At 37.9% G+C, this 15647-nt stretch overlaps 1 protein-coding gene across 11 annotated transcripts in view; it reads right to left on the minus strand.

Annotated features, from left to right (window-relative positions):
* The window catches only part of LOC117328267 (neurofilament heavy polypeptide-like), a 60369-nt gene that overhangs the window by 8561 nt on the left and 36161 nt on the right, over positions 1 to 15647 (minus strand). For 6 of the 11 annotated variants that reach the window (XM_033885745.1, XM_033885738.1, XM_033885744.1 and 3 more), the window contains 9 exons: positions 14171 to 14194; positions 12840 to 12857; positions 10452 to 10595; positions 9858 to 10154; positions 4938 to 5044; positions 4360 to 4549; positions 3734 to 4051; positions 3191 to 3261; positions 2474 to 2578 (listed from right to left, as the gene is read on the minus strand). In XM_033885745.1, the coding sequence (XP_033741636.1) occupies positions 2474 to 2578; positions 3191 to 3261; positions 3734 to 4051; positions 4360 to 4549; positions 4938 to 5044; positions 9858 to 10154; positions 10452 to 10595; positions 12840 to 12857; positions 14171 to 14194 (1274 nt within the window). The remainder of the gene's footprint in view (positions 1 to 2473; positions 2579 to 3190; positions 3262 to 3733; positions 4052 to 4359; positions 4550 to 4937; positions 5045 to 9857; positions 10155 to 10451; positions 10596 to 12839; positions 12858 to 14170; positions 14195 to 15647) is intronic. The other 5 variants (XM_033885740.1, XM_033885741.1, XM_033885739.1 and 2 more) reach the window with 4 other exon arrangements.

The following is a 15647-nucleotide window of genomic DNA, read 5'->3' on the forward strand; positions in this document are numbered from 1 at the left end:
CCTGACTTACCCTGTACAGATATTCCCTCCCCTGAACTTACCCTGTACAGATATTTCTCCTCTAACTTACCCTGTACAGATATTTCTCCTCTAACTTACCCTGTACAGATATTCTCCTCCCTAACTTACCCTGTACAGATATCCCTCCTCTAACTTACCCTGTACAGATATATCTCCTCTAACTTACCCCTGTACATATATCCCTCCTCTAACTTACCCTGTACATATATCCCTCCTCTAACTTACCCTGTACAGATATCCCTCCCCTAACTTACCCTGTACATATATCCCTCCTCTAACTTACCCTGTACAGATATCCCTCCCCTGACTAACCCTGTACAGATATCCCTCCTCTAACTTACCCTGTACAGATATCCCTCCTCTAACTTACCCTGTACAGATATTCCTTCTCTAACTTACCCTGTACAGATATTCCTCCTCTAACTTACCCTGTACAGATATCCCTCCTCTAACTTACCCTGTACAGATATTCCTCCCCTGACTTACCCTGTACAGATATCCCTCCTCTAACTTACCCTGTACAGATATCCCTCCTCTAACTTACCCTGTACAGATATCCCTCCTCTAACTTACCCTGTACAGATATCCCTCCTCTAACTTACCCTGTACAGATATTCCTCCTCTAACTTACCCTGTACAGATATTCCTCCCCTGACTTACCCTGTACAGATATCCCTCCCCTGACTTACCCTGTACAGATATCCCCCTCTAACTTACCCTGTACAGATACCCTCCTCTAACTTACCCTGTACAGATATCCCTCCTCTAACTTACCCTGTACAGATATCCCTCCTCTAACTTACCCTGTACAGATATCCCTCCTCTAACTTACCCTGTACAGATATCCCTCCTCTAACTTACCCTGTACAGATATCCCCCTCTAACTTACCCTGTACAGATACCCTCCTCTAACTTACCCTGTACAGATATCCCTCCTCTAACTTACCCTGTACAGATATCCCTCCTCTAACTTACCCTGTACAGATATCCCTCCTCTAACTTACCCTGTACAGATATCCCTCCTCTAACTTACCCTGTACAGATATCCCTCCTCTAACTTACCCTGTACAGATATTCCTCCCCTGACTTACCCTGTACAGATATCCCTCCCCTGACTTACCCTGTACAGATATCCCCCTCTAACTTACCCTGTACAGATACCCTCCTCTAACTTACCCTGTACAGATATCCCTCCCCTGACTTTCCCTGTACAGATATCCCTCCTCTAACTTACCCTGTACAGATATCCCTCCCCTGACTTACCCTGTACAGATATTCCTCCTCTAACTTACCCTGTACAGATATTCCTCCCCTGACTTACCCTGTACAGATATCCCTCCCCTGACTTACCCTGTACAGATATTCCTCCCCTGACTTACCCTGTACAGATATCCCTCCCCTGACTTACCCTGTACAGATATCCCTCCTCTAACTTACCCTGTACAGATATTCCTCCTCTAACTTACCCTGTACAGATATTCCTCCTCTAACTTACCCTGTACAGATATCCCTCCCCTGACTTACCCTGTACAGATATTTCTCCTCTAACTTACCCTGTACAGATATTTCTCCTCTAACTTACCCTGTACAGATATTCTTCCTCTAACTTACCCTGTACAGATATCCCTCCTCTAACTTACCCTGTACAGATATATCTCCTCTAACTTACCCTGTACATATATCCCTCCTCTAACTTACCCTGTACATATATCCCTCCTCTAACTTACCCTGTACAGATATCCCTCCCCTAACTTACCCTGTACATATATCCCTCCTCTAACTTACCCTGTACAGATATCCCTCCCCTGACTAACCCTGTACAGATATCCCTCCTCTAACTTACCCTGTACAGATATCCCTCCTCTAACTTACCCTGTACAGATATTCCTTCTCTAACTTACCCTGTACAGATATTCCTCCTCTAACTTACCCTGTACAGATATCCCTCCTCTAACTTACCCTGTACAGATATTCCTCCCCTGACTTACCCTGTACAGATATCCCTCCTCTAACTTACCCTGTACAGATATCCCTCCTCTAACTTACCCTGTACAGATATCCCTCCTCTAACTTACCCTGTACAGATATCCCTCCTCTAACTTACCCTGTACAGATATTCCTCCTCTAACTTACCCTGTACAGATATTCCTCCTCTAACTTACCCTGTACAGATATCCCTCCTCTAACTTACCCTGTACAGATATTCCTCCCCTGACTTACCCTGTACAGATATCCCTCCTCTAACTTACCCTGTACAGATATCCCTCCTCTAACTTACCCTGTACAGATATCCCTCCTCTAACTTACCCTGTACAGATATTCCTCCTCTAACTTACCCTGTACAGATATCCCTCCTCTAACTTACCCTGTACAGATATCCCTCCTCTAACTTACCCTGTACAGATATCCCTCCTCTAACTTACCCTGTACAGATATCCCTCCTCTAACTTACCCTGTACAGATATTCCTCTTCTGCATGAGACAGTTTATTGTTGACAGCTCTCAGGGCCACCATTACCTCTGTTGCACTCAGCCAACCTCGTTGTTCATCATCAACCTTGTAATTGGTGAAAAGACAATGTGTCCATGTAGTCAGTATCTATGTCATCGTGACAATGCCATCTCATTTTTATTTTTTGGTTTGTGTTTTTATCTACTTATCTATTTTGATAGACCATTTTGGAAGATTTTGATCACTAGATTTAGGTTCAATATTGCTGAGCAAGACAATTGTCTCAGTATCTTACATTAAAAATAGGGCTCACATGACAAGGACCCATTTAAGTAAATTTGACCCTTTTGGCCTCATCCTCAGAGTCTTGAGAGAGAGAACCTTCAACAGGATTTATCCAGATCTTGAAGTTCACACAAATACTTTACATTCCAGTCAAAGGATCTAAACTGGAATCAGATTTGGTAATCATATTTTTCACAATTTTGATTCATCTTTGGTCAAAGAAAGGTTCAGAGGTTCTCTTGAGAAGTCAAAAATGTCAAATTGTTTACAGACAAACAATGCACCATGATGAACAAAATGTAATCACAAAAGGCTACTTGAGACTTTCATATTCTGGAATATACAAGTCAAGTTTGATATCCACTGGATTGCTATAGGTTGTAAAAATGAAACTGAAAAATTAAACAAAAATGATTTCAATGCTAAACTTACGATGTCAAAAGTGTGTCTGTACATCTCAACACTTGATTTGTTGAAAATGCAGTATTTGGCCAGGAAACCATCTGTAAATGAGAATGTTATAACATACATCCTTTTAGAAATTAACAATTGGCCGTTTTTTTATCCTGTACAATTTATTGAAAGACAATACAGCAAATTACATTCCCCCAGTGGATGTGAATTTATATGCTGACAATGGACAGATAACAAATTGTTATAACTTATTCTACACACTGATTATCTGACCGACTCACCACATTCAATTTGTGTTAAAACTTCACTCGGTTGGCAGTTGGTGGTATTATGTAAATGAATTAAGAAATATTACTGATCTTAGTAAGCGATATCAGTAGCTCAAAGTAAGTAAACCCAGAGTAAGATGAACAGGCCCCAGGTAATAAGTTCCAGTGACAAGAAGAGTAGCAGATCAGGCCAAGACAACCTTTTTCTAGTAGTTTCTTAGGTTTGAGTGACCTACACTTTTGTTGCATGACACACTGCTTTACCTTTGATTCCCTGATATATATTACTTACAGTCATCAAAATTAGGTCCATCCTCATCGCCTTCTCCATCCATATCTCCCTGGAGTCTCCTGGCCCTGGCTTTCTCCAACATTTCCATGTGTTTCTGCCGTCGTTGTTCTGCAAGCTCCTGTTTTCTCAATTCATCCTCATACGAAGTGTCCTTAGAAAACTGTCGACGTTTTAACTTTTTTTCAAGTTTTTGGACAATGGGTGTTTGAATTGATGCTCGACGTCGTTTATCTATTTTTTTATTGGATTTGTTGATGCTGTCTAGGTCAGGTAGAGGCGGAGGTATATCAGCAGGCAGTGGAGGTACCTCGTCTACTTCTGTACAAAAGTCAGTCATTAATGCAACAAGAAAAGGTCAGGCATTTTTATTGTGTTTACCTAGATTTGTTTTACTAGGTTTTTTTGTTATGGTAGGTAAAGGCATTACTTTTAATAAATTTGATGGCCCTGAACTATGTTGGAATATTTTGATAAATATGACATCTTCAACATTGAGAGTGGTTTAGGGTGATGTTTGAATCCTGTGACCTTGATAATCAGAACTGTAAAACAATTCAACAGTCAACCTTTGACCTTGATTACAAAACTTTGTTACCCTTCAGTAGCTGACCTTTGACCTTCCTTACCTGGTGACTTTTCTGTGTCTCCAGCTGCTATTGATTCATCATCATCCTGACCGTAGATCCATGAGTCCGTCCTCTTGTTCGGCAATTCCTCTACAGGCGACTCTATTGGGGATTCAACTTTCACCCCGACCCTGCGCCGATCTACTTTCTCCTTCTTTACAATGGAAAACTTCCGTCTTCCACTTGGTGTCTGTAGGATATAAAAGAATGTGACAATGTTCAGATTGTATGAATTAAGGGAATATCACAATGTCTAGAAGGTATGAATTAAGGCAATATCACAATGTCTAGAAGGTATGAATTAAGGGAATATCACAATGTCTAGAGGGTATGAATTAAGGCAATATCACAATGTCTAGAAGGTATGAATTAAGGCAATATCACAATGTCTAGAAGGTATGAATTATGAGAATATCACAATTGTGATTTGAATTTAATGTGCTCTGTTTCATATCAATCTTGTACTGATGCTAGATGTATGAAGTCTCCTATTGCAGTGTTGACATCTGTTCAGAACCTAATATCCTTGCAGACAAAATAATTCTTTTTTTTTAGTTTAGCCATTAGAATTTCCTTACCCGTCCTCGTGAATCTGGTCGGTCATCGACTGTCAGTGACAGGGGTCCAGTACGGGTATCACCTACAGTGGGGATGACCTGTGTGGGAGGCACCTTGCTGTTATCTTCTGTAATACAGAAAACGTAAATTTAATTCACATATATACCAATTCATTTTATACCTGTAACTACCACAGCTAGATTTCACTATCACATGTACCAATTCATTTTATACCTGTAACTACCACAGCTAGATATCACTATCACATGTACCAATTCATTTTATACCTGTAACTACCACAGCTAGATATCACTATCACACATACCAATTCATTTTATACCTGTAATCCCACAGCCAGATATCACTATCACACATACCAATTCATTTTATACCTGTAACTCCCACAGCTAGATATCACTATCACATGTAGCAATTCATTTTATACCTGTAACTCCCACAGCTAGATATCACTATCACACATACCAATTCATTTTATACCTGTAATCCCACAGCCAGATATCACTATCACACATACAATGTACCAATTCATTTTATACCTGTAACTACCACAACTAGATATCACTATCACACGTACCAATTCATTTTATACCTGTAATTACCACAGCTAGATATCACTATCACATGTACCAATTCATTTTATACCTGTAACTACCACAGCTAGATATCACTATCACACGTACCAATTCATTTTATACCTGTAACTACCACAGCTAGATATCACTATAACATGTACCAATTCATTTTATACCTGTAACTACCACAGCTAGATATCACTATCACACATACCAATTCATTTTATACCTGTAATCCCACAGCTAGATATCACTATCACATGTACCATTTTATACCTGTAACTACCACAGCTAGATATCATTATCACACATACCAATTCATTTTATACCTGTAATCCCACAGCCAGATATCATTATCACACATACCAATTCATTTTATACCTGTAACTACCACAGCTAGATATCATTATCACATGTACCAATTCATTTTATACCTGTAATCCCACAGCTAGATATCACTATCACATGTACCAATTCATTTTATACCTGTAACTACCACAGCTAGATATCACTATCACACATACCAATTCATTTTATACCTGTAACTACCACAGCTAGATATCACTATCACATGTACCAATTCATTTTACACCTGTAACTACCACAGCCAGATATCACTATCACATGTACCAATTCATTTTATACCTGTAATCCCAGAGCTAGATATCACTATCACATGTACCAATTCATTTTATACCTGTAATCCCACAGCTAGATATCACTATCACATGTACCAATTCATTTTATACCTGTAATCCCACAGCTAGATATCACTATCACATGTACCAATTCATTTTATACCTGTAATCCCACAGCTAGATATCACTATCATATGTACCAATTCATTTTATACCTGTAACTACCACAGCTAGATATCACTATCACACGTACCAATTCATTTTATAACTCTAACTCCCACAGCCAGATATCACTATCACACATACAATGTACCAATTCATTTTATACCTGTAACTACCACAGCTAGATATCATTATCACATGTACCAATTCATTTTATACCTGTAACTACCACAGCTACATGTAGATGTACCAATTCATATTATACCTATACAATTATATATTGAAATGGTATTTAGACAAATCTTAAATATAAGAATTTTTACAACAGCAAATATTTAAAACAACCGCGTTCAGTCATATATAGTGGAGAAATGATACAGAAAAAGCATATAATAGTAAATATGTGTAACTATATCACAAACATATAATAATCAAATATGTGTAACTATATCACAAACATATAATAATCAAATATGTGTAACTATATCACAAACATATAATAATTACACAGCAGCTACACACCACAGCAGTTACACAAGCCTGGTTATAGATGCTGGAAGCTTACTGTCTTCTATAAAGTCCTTGCAGTAAAATAACCCACTTGTTTAGCTTCTAGCAGTTTTTAAGGCGGTATGTCTCCTTTCAAGCTTCAGAAAACTAAATATATCTCAAACCTTTCAACAGCTAATTCGAAAATTGCACAAATGATTTCATTATATTAAGTAGTCGTACGTTAAATGTGTTTTGAGTGAAATGATTGTGTGCTTGGTAATGTTTACATACGTTAGGTATTAGACATTCTCCCCTAAAAACATACAATAATATCTAATATTGTCCAGTGGTTCTGATTACATGTTGTCTTTAACAAATCCATTTAAATCTCTATAATAATGGTGATTGTTGACAAAGCTACGTAGATCTGTTTTGGTGCTATAACAATGCCAACTTTTACAGACAACAGACTGTGTATTTCAGTGTTGTAATGGGCTCCCCTCAGGGCTACAGAAAGTTTACAATGACCCTCTCACAGACATAGCAAGGCCTCCACATACAGGCTTTATACTCAAGCATTCTTCATGATACACAAAAGATCACTGTCTAAAAATGTTTCCCTTTTGTGCCTCACCAATCATAAAAATTCTTATTGAATTTCAGTTTCCTTCAATGCTTTAAAAACACCATACATTTAATACAAGTTTATCCCAATCAAACAGCATTAAAAATGATTTGTAGAAATGAATAAATGTCTTTTCTCTGGAAATGACAAACAATGGAACATATTCATGTGTAATTCATGTATAAACAATTATCCCCTTACTTCCTAACAGTGCCATGTCTTCACATACGACCAAACAATCCAACAATTACCACGATTAAGCGATCATTACAAGCCTGGCGTAAAGGACCACATTAAAATCTCATCAACTCCATGTACAGCTTTCTATCCATGTAAATCCTAATTTAATCTTTAGTAAAATAATCTATATTTTAGCCTAAAATTTATCTTAGGTAGAGCTGGGCACTTTTTCAAGTTTATTCATTTGTGTTGTAAATAGACTTGTAAACTGTTTGAATAGCAGTATGACTCATTACACATACAACAGATTATTGTCAAAAGTAACAAAATTAGAAAAAAAAATGAGATGCAAAAACAAATGTTTTCACCAATTATCGTACAAAACATTCATTAGACTGTTGCTTTTAGTTCCAGAAACATCATACAGTATTTTGAATGTAAGTATTAAAGTTGTAAATTATACCTATATGAAATTAGTTTCACTGTTTCCAGTTTGGCATCCCAAAAAAATAAATAATGTTAGGTACACAATTTGTACAACATTGGAACCATTCAGTCTGAACATTTTTATGTTTTTGTATTCATTAAGGATTGAAATAATCACACTGGAGATTAACCACACACCACTGTGGACAGGTGAGACAGACACATGTGTATGGTGACTGGAGGTCACACACGTTGACGTGGACAGACAGGCGTGTTTATGGTGACTAAAGTCACACACATTGATGTGGACAGACAGACAGACATGTGTATGGTGACAGAGGTCACACACAATGATGTGGACAGACAAACGAGTGTATGGTGACTGGAGGTCACACACATTGATGTGGACAGACAGACATGTGTATGGTGACTGGAGGTGACACACATTGATGTGGACAGACAGGCATGTTTATGGTGACTGGAGGTCACACACATTGATGTGGACAGACAGACATACATGTGTATGGTGACTGTAGGTCACACACATTGATGTGGACAGACAGACAGACACATGTACGGTGACTGGAGGTCACACACAATGATGTGGACAGACAGACAGACATGTGTATGGTGACTGGAGGTCACACACATTGATGTGGACAGACAGACATGTGTATGGTGACTGGAGGTCACACACAGTGATGTGGACAGACAAACGAGTGTATGGTGACTGTAGGTCACACACATTGATGTGGACAGACAGACAGACATGTGTATGGTGACTGGAGGTCACACACAGTGATGTGGACAGACAAACGAGTGTATGGTGACTGGAGGTCACACACATTGATGTGGACAGACAGACATGTGTATGGTGACTGGAGGTCACACACATTGATGTGGACAGACAAACGAGTGTATGGTGACTGTAGGTCACACACATTGATGTGGACAGACAGACAGACATGTGTATGGTGACTGGATGTCACACACAGTGATGTGGACAGACAAACGAGTGTATGGTGACTGGAGGTCACACACATTGATGTGGACAGACAAACGAGTGTATGGTGACTGTAGGTCACACACATTGATGTGGACAGACAGACAAACATGTGTATGGTGACTGGAGGTCCCACACATTGATGTGGACAGACAGACAAACATGTGTATGTTGACTGGAGGTCACACACAGTGATGTGGACAGACAGACAGACATGTGTATGTTGACTGGAGGTCACACATTGATGTGGACAGACAGACATGTGTATGGTGACTGGAGGTCACACACATTGATGTGGACAGACAGACGTGTGTATGGTGACTGGAGGTCACACACATTGATGTGGACAGACAGACGTGTGTATGGTGACTGGAGGTCACACACATTGATGTGGACAGACAGACGTGTGTATGGTGACTGGAGGTCACGAACACCAGTGTGGACAAACAAACATCATCATTCTATAGTGACTTGGCACATCAGACCAGTATTTGAGGTTTTATTAGTTTTGCTGCCTTTCTGATTACAGTCAGTATATTTTAGCACTATATGTGTAACAAGAATAAGTAGCTTTACCATGCATAAACATTTTACTTTTGCTACAGTTGACAGAAAATCAGTGTAATGTTGGCAGGGTTCCAAATAATTTTTTACCTACCCAGTCAAAAAACACAATTTCTTTTTGGTATGAATTGTGGAAATGGAAGATAAAGTGCTGTCATGCATTACAAACTAAAGCCAGAGTCACACCAGATATACAACACTGTACAACACAGGGCTAGGCTAGGGGATGCAGTCACACCATGCGCAGTGAGAGTTACCTCCCCTCTCATGGCCAGACTGGAGAAATGCCAATGGCGGAGGTTTGGCCAGACTCATGTCCATTGGGGGAAGAGGCAGGTCGAGCTGAATAGGTTTCTCCTCAGTGACTTTTGACCCTTTAGGGGTCAACCTTGTACCTTTATCTTTGGACTCAACTGGAGTGCGAACTTTGACTTCTGTCAGTTCTTCCTTTAGAAGTTTGGTGAGAACCTTAGGTGGTGGTTTGACAAATGTTGTGCCAGAGGAGGCTGACTGTGTGTGTTTGATGACATCACTTATCTCAGGGAGACAGGGCTCTGATGGAAGTTATATGTTCATAAATGTCACTTCCTCACTTCTATACATGTCACAGCAAATTATATCAAAAATTTAGATTTTACTTCAATAGAAAATCAGAAAAACTATATTGAAAGAAAAATAGACAGAATTAACATCAAAGATAGATACATAAAATAGAATTACTTATTGACGCTACATTGATAATGAGAAAGAAATCAGAGTTAAAGTTACTCTGAAACAGAAAAAGTGTGCGTTCACTTTCCTAAAAATGAGTGCAATTACAGTTATATTTCAACAGTTGTTATTCCTTGTACCTTGGCTAAGTTTGTTGTTAAGCTTGCTGCTGGACTTCTTGTCCAGTTTGTTACGTGATGTTGACGTCCGGCTAGTTGATTTACTGGCCTTGACCCTTGAGGAGGACGTCTTTAGCTGACCACTGCTGCTGCTGGAGACGGAGGCTGGAAGCAGAGGCATTATCACAACTATACCTACTGTAGACATCACTAATCTAACTTACCCTGAGCATCAGTATCTGTATCTATACTAGTATTGTGGTAGGAAGTAATAATGAAATTAATGTGTTATGGCCTGGGACCTGCCACTTTATAAGAGGACATGTACATGCTACCACAATGTACACTAAAGGGAAAGCCTTTACAGTATCAAAGTCAAAATCGGTGTACTTATATAGGTCAAACGTATAAATCGGTGTACTTATTTAGGTCAAACGTATAAATCGGTGTACTTATATAGGTCAAACGTATAAATCGGTGTACTTATATAGGTCAAACATATAAATCGGTGTACTTATATAGGTCAAACGTATAAATCGGTGTACTTATATAGGTCAAACATATAAATCGGTGTACTTATATAGGTCAAACATATAAATCGGTGTACTTATATAGGTCAAACATATACTTCTCACCCTGACATCTACCACGTCTACAATCTGTACTCACATTAATTCACTCAAATACCTATTTTTGTATTTTATGTAATAAGAAGGAGTGATGAAAAATTGCCGCCCTAATTGCTCCAGAACTTAAATGTTACTAGCGACCCCTCACTCTCCATGTGGACATCCTACTACAAAACTAAAGGGCTTCTCCTTCACCAAGTCTTTGCACCAAAGACAACCGCAAAGATCAAAGTACTTTCTGAGAAAAAATAATAACAAATATCAACTGTAAGGAGGGAAAGTGACATAAAATACCATTACTTCTATAGATATAGTGATAACAAACTTCAACTGTCAAAATACCCTTCTATTACTTCTATAGATACAGTGATAACAAACTTCAACTGTCAAAATACTCTTCCATTACTTCTATAGATAAAGTGAGGGCAAACTTCAACTGTCAAAATCCAAGATGGCTGTCTGTCCGCCATTTGTTTTCCTGATCAGACTCAAAATTAAATTGGCACCTCTGATGACGATGGGCTAAAAATTATACCATGCTGGTATTGGGCCTCAAACTAGACCTCTTACTTTCCAGGCAGGCATACTATCATTAGGCTAAAGGGAAATTTCCACTTACTCCCAGTGTTCACATATATATGATATTCTATAGTTAGAAACAGTGACCTTGACCTTGAAAAATTGGTAAAACTTCACTATACATCTCAATATCACAATGAATAATCAAGGGAAAGTTTACAAATTTGACTTCCAGATTCTGATATGATCTGAATGATGTGGAAGGTGACCCTATATATAATAGGACATCCAGATTCTGATATGATCTGAATGATGTGGAAGGTGACCCTATATATAATAGGACATCCATGGTTCTGATATGATCTGAATGATGTGGAAGGTGACCCCTATATATAATAGGACATCCATGGTTCTGATATGATCTGAATGATGTGGAAGGTGCCCCCTTTATATAATAGGACATCCATGGTTCTGATATGATCTGAATGATGTGGAAGGTGACCCTATATATAATAGGACATCCATGGTTCTGATATGATCTGAATGATGTGGAAGGTGACCCTATATATAATAGGACATCCATGGTTCTGATATGATTTGAATGATGTGGAAGGTGACCCTATATATAATAGGACATCCATGGTTCTGATATGATCTGAATGATGTGGAAGGTGACCCTATATATAATAGGACATCCATGGTTCCATATAGACTACACAAGAAACCACAATTTTGAATCATCACCCTTAGTTCAGCTAGCCCAATTCTAATTAAAGAAACAATATGATAACAATTGAAGTAAACTCATTCTGAATGTCAAGTCAGGGCCTTTTTGTGGGGACATGGGACCTCATAAATGGAATTACCTATCTGGGAAATATTGATTTGGAGATTACTCTTAAAAATTTACTTTCCTTGTTACCGTGCTAATATTTTGTTACTGAACAAAAGGCTTTGTATAAAGTTCCTTCAGCAGCAGCAGATAGTTGTATGTGATGTCACGCTGTCATCTACAAGTGTTAGTCTCCTTCCACATACTACTACAGCATAAGCCAACATTGTAACATATCATCAAGCAAAAAAGCAGTTTCTACTTAATATCTAAGCTATTCATAATCACTAAGCATTATTACTATGTATTGACTGTCCTTCACTACTCACTCAACACTATATAGTTGTGTAATTAATTCTTGAATAGTAAAGGTAAATATATACATACTATATGTCATACAACACATTAACAATAAAGAAATTATCTTACCAGAACTTTTCTTGTTCTCTGAAACAGACAAAAGGCACAGAGGTTAAAACATTGTGGTATTGATTGTATGCAATATATCCTTTATGCTTAGGGACATCATGGGTTGTAACTTGACCAGTTGGTACTGTAAATAGATCTGTTATGTTTGAGGACACCATGAGTCGTAACTTGACCAGTTGGTACTGTAAATAGATCTGTTATGTTTGAGGACACCAAGAGTTGTAACTTGACCAGTTGGTACTGTAAATAGATCTGTTATGTTTAGGGACACCATGAGTCGTAACTTGACCAGTTGGTATTGTAAATAGATCTGTTATGTTTGAGGACACCATGAGTTGTAACTTGACCAGTTGGTATTGTAAATAGATCTGTTATGCTTGAGGACACCACGAGTCGTAACTTGACCAGTTGGTACTGTAAATAGATCTGTTATGTTAAAGGACATCATGAGTTGTGACTTGACCAGTTGGTATTGTAAATAGATCTGTTATGTTTGAGGACATCATGAGTATAGTAACTTGACCAGTTGGTATCGTAAATAGATCTGTTATGTTTAGGACATCATGAATTGTAACTTGACCAGTTGGTAGTGTAAATAGATCTGTTATGTTTGAGGACACCATGAGTTGTGACTTGACCAGTTGGTATTGTAAATAGATCTGTTTTGTTTGAGGACACCATGAGATGTAACTTGACCAGTTGGTACTGTAAATAGATCTGTTATGTTTAGGGACACCATGAGTTGTGACTTGACCAGTTGGTATTGTAAATAGACCTGATATGTTTGAGGACACCATGAGTATAGTAACTTGACCAGTTGGTATTGTAAATAGATCCGATATGTTTAGGACACCATATGCATGAGTATAGTAACTTGACCAGTTGGTATAGTAAATAGATCTGTTTTCCCAACCAATCCATACCTCTTGAGTGCTACTTGACCTAATTGGTATGTCTGTTTGTAATTGACCATTAACTTCATTAAATCATTGCTGAGAATGAATCGATACAGGTGACAGTCATTTGTGGTTATGCTACATAAACATCTATCAGATACAGACACTTATAAAGTTTGATGACTCTGAGACTTGTAGTATCAGAAAAGTGAAGCCAACTGCTAAGTGTATATGAGGTCTAACAAGGATGTTATACAGACAGATTGAGGCACAGACCAATGGAAATGTCTAATACATCATGTGGATAATGTTCCCTAATGTGGGTAAAGGTTGTCAGCTCATATCTATGATATCAAGTAAAGAGCCTGATATTATACCTGGTTATGTAACCAAGACATTTAGTATATATTGCTGTACAACAATTACTATACTTACTCTTTGATAGCAATGGTAGACGCACTAGATGATGGCAGAAGCAAAAATAACAATTTTCTTATCCAGTTAATATATGTACTTACAAAAACATCAGACAGGATCATACATGAACCAGAACAGAAGTTTATCTTTTTATGTTTATTCTTGATATTATTTCAGACATATTTCTATCTTGATTATTGAAACTCATGGCACTTAAAAAATCTGTATATCAAGGGAAACAACTCATTTTACTGTAATGAATTTATAGTTGGGTGAAATTATAATCTACTGCTAAATAATATTACTAATAAATCTTCATGAATTCAACTTATATATAAAGTGTCCCATATATATGGTAAATACATGTCATACCCAAATCTATGTACACAGGTATAAAAATCAAGACATAGTGATGTTTGTATATCGTCCTTGTAATGATGGGGACATCAGAGAAATAAACAGTCTACAACAAATCTACAACTACACGTATCTACACATCAGACTATATATATAATCATTGACATCTTTGTGTGTGAAATGTGACATCAAACTTAATATACACTTCATGGAATATCATTGACATCATCGTGTGTGAAATGTGACATCAAACTTAATATACACTACATGGAATATCATTGACATCTTCGTGTGTGAAATGTGACATCAAACTTAATATACACTTCATGGAATATCATTGACATCATCGTGTTTGAAATGTGACATCACACTTAACATTCACTACAGGGGATGTCATTGACATCATTGTGTGTGAAATGTGACATCAACTTAACACACACTACAGGGGATGTCATTGACATCATTGTGTGTGAAATGTGACATCAAACTTAATATACACTTCATGGAATATCATTGACATCATCGTGTTTGAAATGTGACATCACACTTAACATTCACTACAGGGAATCTCATTGACATCATCATGTGTGACGTGTGACATCACACTTAACATATAATACATGGGATATCATTGACATCATTGTGTTTGAAATGTGACAATTTCGTATGTTGTTTGACATCTGTTCGACACCTCACAGAAGAAAATATTCTAAAGAAGTAACTATTTCAGGTCTAAGTGCATGACCACCACATAGTTAAATGACACACCAATACATAGTTTAGTGACTTCAACACACACTAAGGATCCACGACACATTGAACACTAATACACAGTAAAGTGACTTCTTAACAGAAGACTGACCACCACTAGCTTAGTTACAGCCATACAGCTAAGTGACTGTCACACAGCTTTAATGAGTGACCATCACACAGTTAAGTGACAACCACACAGCTAAGTGACTGTCACACAGTTAAGTGACCACCATACAACTAAGTGACCACCACACAGTTAAGTGACCACCACACAGATCAGTGACTGTCACGCAGTTAAGTGACCACCACACAGCTAAGTGACCACCACACAGTTAAATGACTGTCACACAGTTTAGTGACCACCACACAGCTTTAATAAGTGACC

The sequence above is a fragment of the Pecten maximus genome, chromosome 5 (assembly GCF_902652985.1).
Source record: "Pecten maximus chromosome 5, xPecMax1.1, whole genome shotgun sequence".
NCBI lineage: Eukaryota > Metazoa > Mollusca > Bivalvia > Pectinida > Pectinidae > Pecten > Pecten maximus.